We start from the raw sequence: 14,698 nt of genomic DNA, 5'->3' as shown, positions 1-14,698 counted from the left end.
CAAGTCCTGAGAATCTGTATTATTTGAAATACAGAGCTGATGTCCTCAGCATGAGAGAGACATGGAGCTCTTAGAGAAGACCAGCGGACAGCTTTACAGTTGATCACAGAACTGGAGTATTACACAAGGAAAGGCTGAGGGAGCTGGGCCTGTTCAGCCTTGAGAAGAGATGACTGAGAGGGGACTTCATCAATGTCTGCCAGTATCTAAAGGGGGGGTGCCAAAAGGATGGAGGCAGGCTCTTCTTGGTGGTGCCAATCAACAGGACAAGAGGCAACAGCCAGAAACTAATGCACAGGAAGTTCCAGCTGAACATGAAAAGCTTCTTTACTGTGCAGACAACCACGCACTGAACAGGTTGCCCTGAGACAGTATGGAGTCTCCCTCACTGGAGACACTCCAGAACCGTCTGGACACAATCCTGTGCCATGTGCTCTGGGATGACGCTGCTTGAGCAGGGGTGTGGTCCCTTCTGACCTGACCCATTCTGTGTTTTTGTGAAAGAACCGCATGGCGCCTCAGTGTCGGCGAGCTTCTGAAGCGCTGTGCTCGAAGGAAGGAATACTGCATCCCTGAGGTGGATGGAACACCCGACAAAATAGGCGAGCCTCGGTCTTTACCCACGCGACTCCGAGTTCGGGGCGAGCTGTCGTTTGCTCACAGGCTCTGGCAGTTCCACACCGAAGCCCGTTACCTTGGGTGCCCCATGAGCCTGCGGCTATGGCTGTGCCCGGGCCCGGCAGCTCCCCATAGCGCCTCGGGCGCCACGGGGCAGCACGACGGCTGCGCAGCGTAAATCGGCGCACGCCTGCCGGCCCGGGCGCTGCAAACACCGAGGCACGACCGCCCGGAGGAACCGCTCTCGCTATCCCCAGCGCTGGGGTTTAACCGTGCAGGCGGCACCGCTGGCCCGGCGAGAGGGCGAGCGTAGCCAGGCGGGTGTTTCCGCCGCCGCCCGCCTCTCCTGGCCGCGCCACGGAGCCGCCTCACGTCGCCGGACCACCATTGCCCGCCGGCGCGGCGACAGCTCGGCGCTTTGGGCGGGCAGGGGGCGCTTGGACGAGGCGTCGAGGGACGGATGGGTAGACGAGGGTAGAGAGAGAGAAGGTGGAAAAGTGGCGTGCGAGGCTGCAGGCAGCGGCCTTCTTGAGTCTGGAGAGGTGCGGGACTGCTTCCTTCACCGCCCTGCTCTGTGAGAGGTTGCTCCGGGTGTGTGTTTGGGGGCGGGGGGGTGTGTGTCAGAAAGGGCTTGTCGGTGGCCGTGGTTTTTCTCTGGGCGGCCTGGGCTCCCCTGGTTGTCCCCTGAGGCGGCAGCCTGGGAGGGGTTGTCCCCACCTCCGGGTCGGGCCTGCAGCCACTGCGGGTGCTGGGCTAGCGAGATTGCAGCGAGAGGTGCGCTGGCGAGTGGGTTTTGTGGGTTCTGCTGCTGTCTCTGCACCACCGAGATGGCGCGGTTGAGGTCAGGGAAGGTGGTGAGAGCCAGCGAGGTGAAGCCGGTTGATCCGGAGGTCACCAGCCCCGGCTCTTCTGGTGCAGGGTGTGAGGCAGGGGAGAAGCTGGTAGTGAGGCGGAGCCCTCGCCTGGCACCAAAGAGAAAGCCTGAGCAGCGCTTCCCTTCCTTTCCACAACCTGCCAGGCTTTCCGGTGCTTCCTTTAAGCGTTTTGCTCCTCCTGTGCCCGAGCAGAAGGAGCAAGGTGAGAACAACCAGAAATTCCCAGGTAAAAAAACCAAGGGAATCCAGCACAACAAGTCTCCCAGAAGAAGCAAGGGTGTAGTAGCTTCACCAGTTTCAGACACAGCTGAGTGTGACGATTGGCAAGCAGCAGCCACGGCTGCAGCAATGTGCTGGGAAGAGACCGTAAGAAGAGGGACAGGTCAAAGTCAACAGCTGTTCTTCGCAGGAACTACTTTGCAGAATAAGTTTTCAGCAGGGATTGAAAGGAATGAAAGTTTCTCAGAAGACCTGAACCTCTCAGATTTCCAGGAGGGTTCAAGGAGCTCAGGAAAAGAAGGCAAATATTCCTGTATGGAAATAAAATTACAAGTCCCATCCTTGAAGGGGGAGATTGAGAGCACAGAGAGACACAGAATTTCCTGTTTTCCAGGACCAGAAGATCTGCAACCCAAAAAGGTCACATGGAGTACTGGAATGAAATGCACTGACTCCAGAATGACACAGGACATGCAAATCCCAGATCTTAAGAAGAATTTGGGGGCTCAGGAAATCATGCCTGAACCAAAACCTGAGGAAGAGGTTGATATACCAGAAAACTTGATTGGGTGTCCATTAGTCAGATCAAGAACGCTAGGGATACAGGAAAAAGAAAAGAGATGCTTGGGCAGGAGAAGGAGGAGATCGGTGGTGAAACCAAAAGTACATGGTCCCAGAGAGAGGGGTAGTTCTGCCTTGCTAGAACAGCATACACTGTTTCCAGAGTCTAGGAAACGAACTCTGAGTATGAGGAACAGAAATGCACTGCTGTCACAGCGGCTACAGGGTCCGAGTGGACAAGAGCAGCCAACAACCAGAAGAAAGACTCAGAAGCGTTGCATGAAAGAAGAGCAGCAGAGCTCAAGCCATCAGAAAGGACCAGACAGCCCAGGGGAAAGGGGTAAGCACTGTTAGAGCTCCATTGTAGAAGTACAGATTTTAGGCTCCTAAATTGGTCCTGCGGTAAGACCCCTTTAAAAACTGGCTGCTGGCTTAGTTTGAGAAAAGCTAGGGTGTGTTTCCCAGTACTGTGAATACCACCAGTCTTAGAAGGAGACAGATTTTCAGAAAAAGGAAGGGCTTTTCTTGGAGGAGGAAAGCAGCCTATTTAACACCAAGGAGAGGAGACCAGTTAGCCTTTTGAGGGGGTAGAGAGAGAGAGGGAGGGAGGAAGGAAGGGGTATGGGCAGCAATAGGCAGGCCTTTGGTAAGAAGTGTTGGGAGTTTGTTTCCCCTAAAAGCATTCCTCATTTCTGCAGAGGTGGTGAGGCACAAGCAAGAAAGGAGGCAGTAGTTTCAGCAATGCCAGAATAAAAGACAGTCAATTCCTCATTCATCTATTATCTGTTTATTTTTGAATATGTATCATGCTGTCTTGTTTCAATGTCTGCCTTTATAGGATGCTGGGGTTTGCTCTCAGAACTTTTTTGCTGCTATTTTCTGCAAAATCCGAAAAGATGAGGAAGCAATGATTGTGTTTTGATGTTTTAAGAGAATGTTGAGTCAAACTGGAACAATTCTGAAAGAGGAGTTCTAAAAGTCTCTTTTTTTTCCAGGATGATTTTTACTTTCAAAGTGGGTACATTCAAATGACAAATATTTACTATAGATTATTAATATTTTATCTAAAAACCATATTCTGAAAAAACTGAGGTATTAAAATTGTCTTACCTTGAAAAGGAATGTCTAAAAAAAATGACATTATACTAGCATCTTGAGTTCATTCTCTAGTCTAAATTTTCAGATAAACAGTTTTTTACATAATCTGTATTTGCTTTCAAATAAAAAGTAGTAGTCTCTAAAAATGCAAGTCCTTCAGTTTTCCTGGATCTTCTTGATCAGTCTGATGCATTTGATTGGACTATGTCTCTGGAAGATACTCCTATGAATAAGTGTTCCCACTAGAATCTGCTGTGTAAACAAAAGATTTTAAGGCTGAGCGTGCAAACGGCATCGGCATTTTTTTGCTAGATTTGCTCTAATTTATTTCCACCTATGTGGAATACACAACAGATACACAACTTCCAATGTCCTTATGACACCATAAGGGTCTGTTCCTCTTTGCATTTGTTTCTGAAGATACTACATCCTTTGTTACTGTAAGTCTCACAATAGTGTTCATTAAAAAAAAACATCGTAGAACTTTACAGAAATATTTTAGCCTTATACAGTGTCATGTTCTTTAGCAGCCTTGAATGTTTGGGGGTTTTGGTTCTCTCTATAAAAGAGTTCAATAGGGTAGTCTTTTTCCCTTAAAGTTTTCTTTAATGACGCTTCTTTGGTTTTTTAATCAGCAGAGGAACAATTGAAAGCAATTGAGCAGGACTCTGGTACTTTACAGTCTGTGAAGAAAGTTAAGACAAAGCAAAACAGGGCAGAAGATTCTCAGGAAAAGGAATCTCACTATTCTAGATCTTCTGCAGTTTCTACTTCAGGTGGGACTGAAAGCAAGAGCTTTCTATGCCATGCTGTAACAAAAGAGCCTGGTGTGCAGTATAAAAAAAGGCAGAACAGATCTGGTCGAATCAAGCACTTGCAAAATTTAAGTGTGACTGCAGCTGAAAAAGTGATGAATACATCTGCAAAATGTGATGCTGAACATTGCAGTAGTGCCCTAAACCGCTGTAGTGGCTTGCTCTGTGCAACAGGAAAGAATCCATTTGTGATGTTAGAGGATTGTAGTTACATCAATACATTAGTGAAGCCTTCAGCTAGTGGAACTACCAACAGTTATAAATTAAATGGATTCTTCCATGTAGCCCATCGTACTGGAGATCTGAATGATAGAATTTGCAGCACTAGTAGAATGCAGAATGAGAGGTCACTCATGAAAGGTGGTTTATCATCTAATAAAGAAAAGAATGAAAATGAAGAAGGCTGTTTTTCAAGCTGCCTGAGTGAAAGCAATAAGTGTTTAAGGGGGAAAAACTGGAATACTGGTAGAAAGCCTAGAAAAAATATGAAAATCACGGAGGAATCTGCAGACATGGCTAGTAAATGGAAAAAGTGTGAGTTACAAACAGAAGCAGCAGTTGCCATGTCAAGCTCGTTTGCAGTTTCAGGACTAAATCATACTCTGTCAGCTTCATGTGATCATACATCAGATTTTCATACAGAAAAAAATACTCATGAAGTACAAACTGTATCAGCCTGGAGAAATAATAGTACCAAATTACTTGCATTTGAAACTGGCTTTAAGAAGACATCTGAGCTTTCTGTAATAGCAAAAGGAGAAAATTCAACCCGTGTGGCACATTGTGCAGCTGCTTCAGGTAGCCTGAGAGTGTTAGCTCACATCCATGATGTTTCTGATTGTCACAAAAGCAAGACAGGAGGAAATTTGAACAAAGTTAATAAGAAATTGCTGCAGTTTACCTGTCAAAGAACAGTACCCATGACTGGTAAAAAAGTTTGGCCTGTTGGATCTTGTGCCAGGACTTCTGAATGGTTTCTTAAAAATCGTGGGTCCATCTCAGAAGGAAAAAGACTTTTAAAGGCTGCTTTGGAGGATTCCTGTGATAAAAGCAGTGTTAAAGCTGTAGGACATAGTGAAGTGACTGGGAATTTGAGACAGTTGGATTTGCATACATCATTGGCAGACATTACAAAAGAAATTACGCATAAAAAGATTGATCTAAATATTGACTGTCAGACTTCACTTGAAACACCAGAATCCTCTTCTGTGGATATTTATGAGACTTTGACAATGAGCAATGAAAATGGGGAATCACCAGTTAATACAGATAGAAGTGCTGTGGCTCTTAACCATGATGATGTGCAAGAAGTTAAAGCAACCTTGAATTTTACAGCAAAACAAAAAGATGAAAATGAAGGAGATGTAACAGAAAGAAACCTGTCTGTGGCAGTCCAGAATGGCACAACAAAACAAAAGGATAAAGATGAAGGAGATGTAACAGAAAGAAACCTGTCTGTGACAGTCCAGAATGGCACAACAAAACAAAAGGATAAAAATGAAGGAGATGTGACAAATAGAAACCTGCCTGCGACAGTCCAGAATGGTACTTCTACAGATAACACAAGCAGAATAAACTCCAGCTGTGAAGTATCAGTAGTGAACCAGACATTTGCTCATTTAAACCTAATTAAACCATTAACCTCTGGAAACCTTACAAAATTCAAAATTCCTTTATGCAGAAACAAACTTGAATCCAAGAAATTGGAATCTGTCCATTCATTTGAAAGAAAAACTTGCAGTCCACTAGAGCTTCTTGAAAGCACTAGTGCTCCAGGAAGGCAGAAGACAGGTGAAGATACTTTCTTGGTGAGTTCTGAGCAGTGTCCTCTTCCTGTCATGAGTGATGCAATATCTCCACCTTCCATAGAGAAAAAAACAGATGACATTGACAGTAAGGACTTCCAGCGTGATGGCTCTGTAAAATTCTCTAATGAGATGTCTGTGCTCCCTGAAAGTTTTTCAGCATATCCGCATCCTCTTTGTGATGGACAGCTGGAGTCATCTGTGCCAGATTTCTGTGGTACTGAATGTGTGCTGAAATCTAGTTTTCCTGGTCATTCTTGGAATGCAGTCGACCACCTTGTTGGATTAGAAATAAATGATGATAGAAAATCAAGAGGGAATTTTTCACAACACAGAAGTGAAAATTTACCAGATATCCTTGAAGCTTACAACCAAGACATTCTTGTCATTGATGTGATTCAGAATGACCCTGACCTTTTTGGAACCAGTAATGAAGAGGAGTTTGCACCTGCATACTGTGAAAATTGTCCAGTGAAAGCATCCTCTGCAAACTGCATTAAAGACACAAGGCAGTGTATTAAGCCTGAGTCTCCCGTTACCTCAGAAAAGACCTATTCAGTAGAGAATAGTTTTAGGTATGCATATCATTCATTTTTTTAATCACAATATTCCTAAGTACTTTTATCTCATATTTGTATACTTTGGTTGTAGTGGTCAGGCTTCCTTAGAGAATTTCACTAATTTCTGTTGAAATTAATTTTTTATTTGGTATTAAGTGGCTAAGTTTGATTGAGTGATGACTGTATTCTGAATGCAGATAAATTAATTTGTTCTTCGTAAGAGGTGGGATAAACTCTGAGTTTTAGGACAAGGTAGTCCTAAAGGACTTGTTTAAACGAAGTGAATTATGAAAATAGAAACAAAGGGAATTAAAAGTAATACTCAATCTGGTTGACTGGAGATAGCAGATACCCCTTTGAAGGCAGTTTTCTTAGTTGTAAAGTGGTATAATACTTAGAAATGTTTTTACTTTTTAGGTGTATCTTATTCTTCTCTTGGATCTGTAAGAGTAAATGGTTCTCTCTACAGTAGTATTCCGTTCTGCCATTGTCCTTCCCTCCTTTTCTCCCATCCTGAGCCATATGAATATTTTTCAAATGTGTAATTTGGCTCAGGTGGTGTAAAGGTTTATAATCCTGCATCTTCATTCAGCAAGTTCCTGGTGTAAATCACTAGGTGTTAATGTTTTACTGGGTTTTGAGATAATAATAAAAGTCACAGGAGGAGGAAAAGAAGTTTAAAGTAGAAACTAACTTTTGTAAATGAGGTAGTAGTTCTTCAGGGAATGGATGAACTACTGGATCTACTGTCCAGTCTGTTTTCTCTCTTAAGCTTTGATACTTGTGTTCAGTGAAAAAAGTTTTAAGATTGAGTTTTTCATTTTACCAAGAAAAACATAAGGTTTAAATAGAAATAATGCAAGATTTTTCTCTGAAGATTAGTTTTTTTTATTGGGATGGGTGTTCTAATTTTCTGTGTGTGGTCTTTCTAGGTGGCTTTATGTTACCTGTATTTTAAGTAACACTTCACTTATTTTCAGGATTGTGTCACCTTATAACTGCATTCTTCTCTTTTACTCGCTGCTCTCCTTATCCTTTCCTTTTCATTAAACTCATGTGCAAAAGAGGAATAAAATCTTCTTTGAGGTGTTGAACACTTTTTTGAACATGAGACTATAAAATTTTCAGATGATAATAGAACAAAATTTCTGCCAAAACAAGCCTCTAGGGAACAGGGCAAGTCCGTAGTAGGAGCATCCAACTTCTTGAGAAGCTGCTAGGCTGTATCATAGTAAATTCATTAGAAGGAGTATTCATTTTGGGCACAGTGCGTATGATACTGATGCCATGATGATTTTTTGCCTTTTCTTTTATACCCCTTTTATAGCTTTTTGTATTCTTAGCGATTTTTAGCCTACATTCTTAGACTTACTTTGTTAAGCTAGGAGACTAAACATCTTAGAAGGCTCGTAGTTATGGATCAGAAAGCCCCAGACACGAAGGTCCTTTCCAGAACACATTTTGTGAGCTAAGATAGAACCATCCAGGGGAAGGTTCCTTGGGGAGGGGGGTTCACTCGAGCCTCTCACCCGGGAACCTCTGGTAGATATGCTAATTAGTAAGACCTATAAGGTTATACCCAATCTATCGTGTTTGTGCATTTCGGTGCATTCCACCTGGACCTGGTGCACCTGAGGATCCTTAAAATAAATACCGAGGTAAAATCCCTTTTTCCCTTCTAACCATGTTTGATTCTTGATTTTAAGACCAGGGAAAGGCATCAATACCTCATACACACTGTATAACAAAATGAGTATTTACTGTATATTACCCAGGGTAATAATGGCAGTGGTTTCCAATTGACTGTTCAGACAACTCTTGCACAGAATGGGAAACCAGAACTTCTGAGCCCTCGTGTATTGGTTATGGTAATAAAGTTTGCTGTTTATCTAAATATTAACTGAAAATTTTGTTGGATCTTGTAAGTACTTTATAGGGGAGGACAAATACTCCCTTAATTATTAATTACATTTAGAGTAACATTACAGATTATTAACTAGATGAACAATGAACTTGTTTGCAAGTCATACTAAAACTTTCTTTCTGTTGAATTGTTTTGCCATTAGCCAAGGCAAATAAAAATGCGTGGTGATTCTTTCTTAGAATTTCCCCTTGGTTTGCTAAAGAAACAGGCAAAATTTCTTACTTTGCTTTTTACTTTCTATAATTTGATGCAAAGATCATTAGATGGTGGTTAACCATAGCTGGTAGCAGTCAGGAACATATTAATGAACCGGAATATGAGAATATTGAAATAAGGCAATAGACCTTACCACAGTTTTATCAGGTAATTCGTGGTATCACCAGATAATACCAGATCATGGCCAGTTCATGCTAGTTTTTTTTGTTGTTGTTGACTTTTACCAAATACAGTTGGGACTTCAACAGGTTATTTCTCTGGTGCTTGCATTTTACATAGAGAACAGTGCTGGTCACTTCCAGGCATCAGGAAAACATTCTGGCCTGAACCTTGAATGGGGCAGTAGAACTCATTTTTCATATATGCTTCTGTTTGTCATTTTCTGTTGCCTTGACTAGACAGCTTGCTGTCATTGCACTTGGTGTTATTCACCAGGTACAAGCTTCTAAAATCTGTGATGATGATGTTTTATATATTCTGTATGTAACATTTAAATATGTATTTGTACCTCCTGATGCTAAGGAGAAATATTTATTTTTTTCCCAACTTATCTTTGAAATAGATATCTTTCTATGAACAGTTGTTTTTGTTACTTTCTTAGAGATTCATTGTTATGCAAATTATCTTGAATATAAAATTACTATAAAATTACTATAAATCACATTTTTTAGAAACTGATGAATTGGCTCATTAGCACAGTGTTTCCTTGATTTGCTATGCAGAGAAAATTTCCCTTCTCGGTATTTTAGGCAAAAATTAAATGAGATAATGAGCTTTTACTGAAAATTTTGGGTTTTGAAATGTCTTGGTTTTACTTAAAATGTTTAGGCATATACCTGAAGGTATGAACATAAGAAAGCCAAAAGAGAAAGTTAAAAAGACTCTTAAAAACAGTGTGTTGGATGTAAGGACACTGTTCATGACTAAAAGTATCACTGAGAACTTTTGATTTTATGTAACTAGTAGATTATTTTTGCTTTTGTGCAAGATGGAAATCTTAAATACACTTTCTGTTCAAAACAGATGCATGCAAGAATCTGGAATGTCAAGTGATACTGAAAATTCCCATTATTTGGTGTTAAAAGGTAAGGGTCTCTGGAAATTTTTGGTATGTAATTAAAAGAAGAAGGAAACCAAAAATGTTTTGTGGCAATGCCAAAACTTTCTGCTTTCTACAAAAAAAAAAAAAAAAAAAAAAAAAAAAAAAAAAAAACCAAAAAAACTTATCTGGTTTTGTATTATCTTTTTCTTGTAACAGCAGTTTGTTTCCTCATGCATATAAATCAACATCTTTCAAAATGGCACAAGTCTGAGTCATACAGGGAACATCTTCTCTGTAGTACTTGTCTGTTGGTAATACTGGTGGGTTGGGGTGGGGTGTTTAGTTCGGTTTTGGTTGTGGGTTTTTTTACATTTCTCCGATAGTTTAGGCGAAGAATTCTGTTAGTTGTTGAGATCGTAGTAAGGTGCTGAGTCATGCTTTGGAGTTTAGCTCACAGTTAGAGGTGGTTGTTCTCTTGTGTTCATCAGCACACAGAATTCTGTAATCAGGTATATTTCCAGGTTGTCCTCTTGGGGTTTTTTGTGGATGCTATGCCCATTCCATTGAGACACAGTTTTGTTTCTAAAGGATGCCCTTTTTTAGTAAGATATGGCTACTTCTGATTTAGTGGGGTTTTTCTTCCTATTTAAAGCAGAACAGTCCAGCTAGGCAGCACATGAATGTGATTTGTTTTGTTTTCTACAGCTTGCATACCAGACCTACTGTGCAAGGTATACCTGGTGTGGAAGTTTCTATTACATAGATTGGAGGAAAAGGATTTTGACTTTGAATAGAGGCCTGTTACTGACCTAGTGGACAACACATGGAGTGCTGAGACTGGTTTTGGAGGTTCATGGTGTTCCTGGTATCAGTTTGTCAGCTTGTTATTAATCTGACGTTAATGTGTTGATTTTGCTTCAGGCTTGAAAGGTGTCTGTGACAGTCCCTCTTGTGCTGGTTTTCCACGTTAATGTGTTATATTCATGTAGAAAGAGTGGTTTGGGCAGATAGTGCCTCCTGGAAGGAGGTGCCTAGTGACTGTTAGGGGAAGAGAAGATTTCAGGCTTCAGGGATTAGAAGGCAGAATAAAAGGTAATGAGGTTTTAAGAGCTCAGATACCAAGAAATAAACACAAGTTCCCTGAGGAGAAGTAGAGAGGAAGTGCACAGTTAGGCCTCTGGTCATGTAAAGAGACAGAGGGGCCTTTGGCATGGAATCTGCAATGCTAAGGTGATTGAAGCCAAACCTGGCAGCAAATTCTGTACTATTCATTAACTTCTTCATTTTCTTTGCTGTTTTACTTCATGTTCTAGTGAAGTTTGAGGCTAAAAGTCTTTGGTTCTTTTTGTGGTGCTTAAAATAAAGAAAATTAAGTCCTTCTTCCAGATCTGAGAAACAAGATCACATCATAATCTTGGATGAATATGCACACAGTAACTTACGTTTAAGACGTGACTTTTAAAAAAGACCTGCATAGAACAAAAGAAAGGTGCCTGGTTTTGCTAATTACTGACTATTTATGTGTTCATTTAGAAATATGTGTTACTGCTTTGGTGTCGTGTGTTACGTAGTGAGGTCATGGCTGCTTGCCTTAGTGGCTTCACCATTTAAGAAGGGGGAAAAGTACTACAGTAAAAGTATTCTGGATGACATCAGTCCTCTTCACCTTTCAAGTGGAAATCTTGTGTATGTTGTCTTCAACCAGATATGTCTTGTACTTGGTGATCACACAGAGAGACCACTGACTGTAAGAGAAAAGCCTTTCCCATACTAATCTGATTCTTTCTTCCTGTGTCTGGACAACACAGTGCAGTTGAAATTCATTCATGTAATCCAGTAGTGATTTTCTTTTCTATGCAGAACTCTTCTGTTGTACATAAACAGCCATTTCAGGAAGTTACAGCCAGGTGTATTCTTCATTTCTTATGGCATCTGCAAAAGGTGCTGAAATTTCCTGACACTGAATTCTTACTGAGCTTACTATAATACAGGAATTTGGAGCTTCTCAGAGCTATCTATATTTAGTTCAGGGTTGCATCCTGTCAGTATGATTAACTTATGCCTTTTTCTAACAAAGACTATAAAGTCTTTTTGCTTAGCAAATTATCACACATATCTTCAACTGTGTTTTAATAAAAAAAGCTTAACTGAATTTGTTTCTAAAATACTGAATTCAATATTCTATAAATAAACCTGTTGTACTGTTCTACAGGGACCATTAAAGAACATACAGCTTGGAGAGAATTTTAATTGCAGATTCAGCCTGATATTTGTTTGAAATGGTCCTGGCCTTAAGCGTGAAATACTTTTCCATGTAAATTTCACATTTAGGAAGTCCTAGGAGTTGTTAAATGTCATTAAGTTCTAAGCCTTTGTAATATTTAGGAAATAAAAGCTTTGTTGTCTTGTAGCGTATGAAACATATAAAGCGAGGTGTTTATACATTTTCAGCTGCAGATGTGAAAACCCACAACTCCTCCAGAGGAAGCAGTCCTTCAGGAGATGTTAGTGAGGACCTTCTTAAAGACAGGCAACAGAGCAAACTAGATGAACTTTTGAAGAGTTTTGATGTGGATGAAAAGGTACTGAGAAATTACACTTTCTCTCCTTAAACAGTTTAGGAAATTACAATCCACATAATTGGATAATTTCAATTACTAATGCTGTTTTGTCAACAAAATTTTAAATTTTCTGTAATAAAAAGAATATTAGCATTTCATAGATTAATATGTATTGACAATATAATCTTTGCTTAACAGAACTTGATTTTTTTTTTATTGTCACCAATAATTAAGCTTCACATTTGAAATGAAACAGGATATTGTTATGTCAGTTGTTGCAGTAATGCTGTATTCCTAATGGTATGAAAACTACTGTTCCAATGAACACCTATGAGTACTGCTTTGCATATGTAACATCTTTACATAGCATACCTAGTTTTAAATGTTGCTGTTAAATGCCTCTCAGCACACAGTAACAGGATGGGGCAGTGTTGGCAAGCTGGGGAGCTGCACAGCCATCATGCATCCAAGAAGAATCATTCTGTGCTTCATTACTTGTGCAAAAGGGCCTTTACATTAACATATGGACTTCTAGATGTTCAGAGGGAACCATTTTCATGCTCACTAACTTTGTCTGACCTTTCTACTTTCTGTGTCCTCCCTTCTCTAGATAATAAGTCTAGCTCTTTTAAGATTTGCTGAAGTTTTACACTATTTGCTTTTTTGATAAGGAATTGGAATTTACATCTCTCTGCCACTCATACATAGTTGCTGATAGCATTTACTGTTTTCCTACTTCAAGAGTGGCTAGTGGTTTTAACTGGTTAAGTTAAAATGTAAAATTCACATGGTTAAAAATTGGTAAGTGATTGAGAAGTTAATCGAACAGCAGAGAATCAGTTTCCATTTCAAAATCATTTAAAAGAAGAGAAACATTTCCTTTAGCAAATGGAATTGGGGCTGCTAACATGCGATTCACAAAGTTAGTAGTGCTTTGTTTCCTGACCTTTTAGAGAGACAAAAAGGGTCTGTCAAATAGTACAGTTTGCTGATGGTGGGGTGCTTGTTGCAATATTGCCAGGTCAGTCAGTCCCAGTTGGGTTGTTTCATAGTCTTGCTGCTTTGTAAAATCAGTGTGCTAGTGCTTGCTTTTCTGTGCTGTGTTGGACAGCAGAAAATATGTACAAATGATCTCACTCAACCCAAACTTAAACCACAAAATGCATACCCTACCTAAGCCCTACTTAAACCTATTCTGTGTGTGGGTAGAAAATACCTGCACACCTGCAGGGGGAATGCAGTGGCAGAACACCTATTGCAGGTACTCTGCCATTTGGGGAGATATTCAGATTTTGCTTTTTTAATGGTTTTTCCAGGTAATAATCCCGTGAGAAGGGCAAAAACTGACCATGGAGAAAAGGCTAAAAATATTCGGGACCTGGTAAAATAAAGTTTGGAAATCTGATGAGAGTATATGCATCTCTTATTCTTTGGCTATCATAAATTTGTGATAGAATATTAAGTCCTAAGTTACTTCATGAATAATGGATGAAACAAAGCCAGGATTTTATGACTGCATTCTGTATTAGTCTTTTCACATTCTCTCCTCCAAATATGTTTCATGCTGTTGTTGGGGATTTTTTAACTATCCATGATGGTGTACAGCTGAGCAAAAGGCTTAAATTCCTTCTCGGTTCAGTTTTAAATTTCATTAAACTTGATGAAATGACTTGTGGTTTTCCATACATCTGTCAGGCACAGTTAAAATTGGGCAGTGGGCCTAAAAATTGCTGAAATTATCACGGGAGCAAAGAGAAGTGAAGGCAGTCACATCACCTTTTTTTCCAATTAACAATCACTATTTTCAAGAACACAGAGTATAAGGGCATTACGTCTGTTAACAAAGATGTTTTAAGAGTAACCCTACACACCAGATTACAGTTCCTACAGTTAAGACTGTCTTACCACACCTTGGCAGTGATCACTAACAGTTTTAAGTCTGGGAGTAAAGCATAACAGGCTTAGTAGTGCTTTGCTGTACCTGAAAATAACTTTTCAATATCTTCACAGTTCAAGCTTGCAGATGGAGTGCCTGATGTTGAAGAAGAAAATAAGAGTGAAGCTGAAAAAAGGTACATATAGCGTGTCCTTCATGTAACCTGTGGTGTTCCCCAATTATTATACAAATGAAACGTGATGTTGTTACCTAAACATCATCAGTATTTAATTCAATTTTCTATGTTACTGTAACTATGTGACGAAGAAAATAAATATGTGAAATAATATCATTTCACTCTACAAAGTACAGAACAAGTATAGTCATAGCCTGACAGGACAATAGGGCTTATTTTTTTTTTCTGACTGGTAACAAAATATATTCACTTCATGACAGTGTCTCACTTTTGCATCTTGGTGTTAATGTAGCATAAAATGCATTTCTTGACACAATAGCGCTTACCAGAAC

The 14,698-nt window shown here is 40.2% G+C and overlaps 1 protein-coding gene across 1 annotated transcript in view; it reads left to right on the top strand.

The window, feature by feature from the left end:
- Nucleotides 1–1,445: 1,445 nt before the first annotated feature.
- Nucleotides 1,446–14,698, top strand: part of TOPAZ1 (testis and ovary specific TOPAZ 1) — a gene marked incomplete at both ends in the record, with an annotated part of 38,517 nt that continues 25,264 nt past the window's right edge. The window contains 5 exons of the mRNA XM_082302630.1: nt 1,446–2,613; nt 4,007–6,566; nt 9,715–9,776; nt 12,185–12,315; nt 14,311–14,366. Of these exons, the coding sequence (XP_082158756.1) occupies nt 1,446–2,613; nt 4,007–6,566; nt 9,715–9,776; nt 12,185–12,315; nt 14,311–14,366 (3,977 nt within the window). The remainder of the gene's footprint in view (nt 2,614–4,006; nt 6,567–9,714; nt 9,777–12,184; nt 12,316–14,310; nt 14,367–14,698) is intronic.

This window comes from Coloeus monedula (assembly GCF_965178545.1).
Source record: "Coloeus monedula genome assembly, chromosome: 1".
NCBI lineage: Eukaryota > Metazoa > Chordata > Aves > Passeriformes > Corvidae > Coloeus > Coloeus monedula.
Note: the sequence above shows the minus strand (reverse complement) of the source record. Positions and strands in the feature narration are given on the sequence as shown.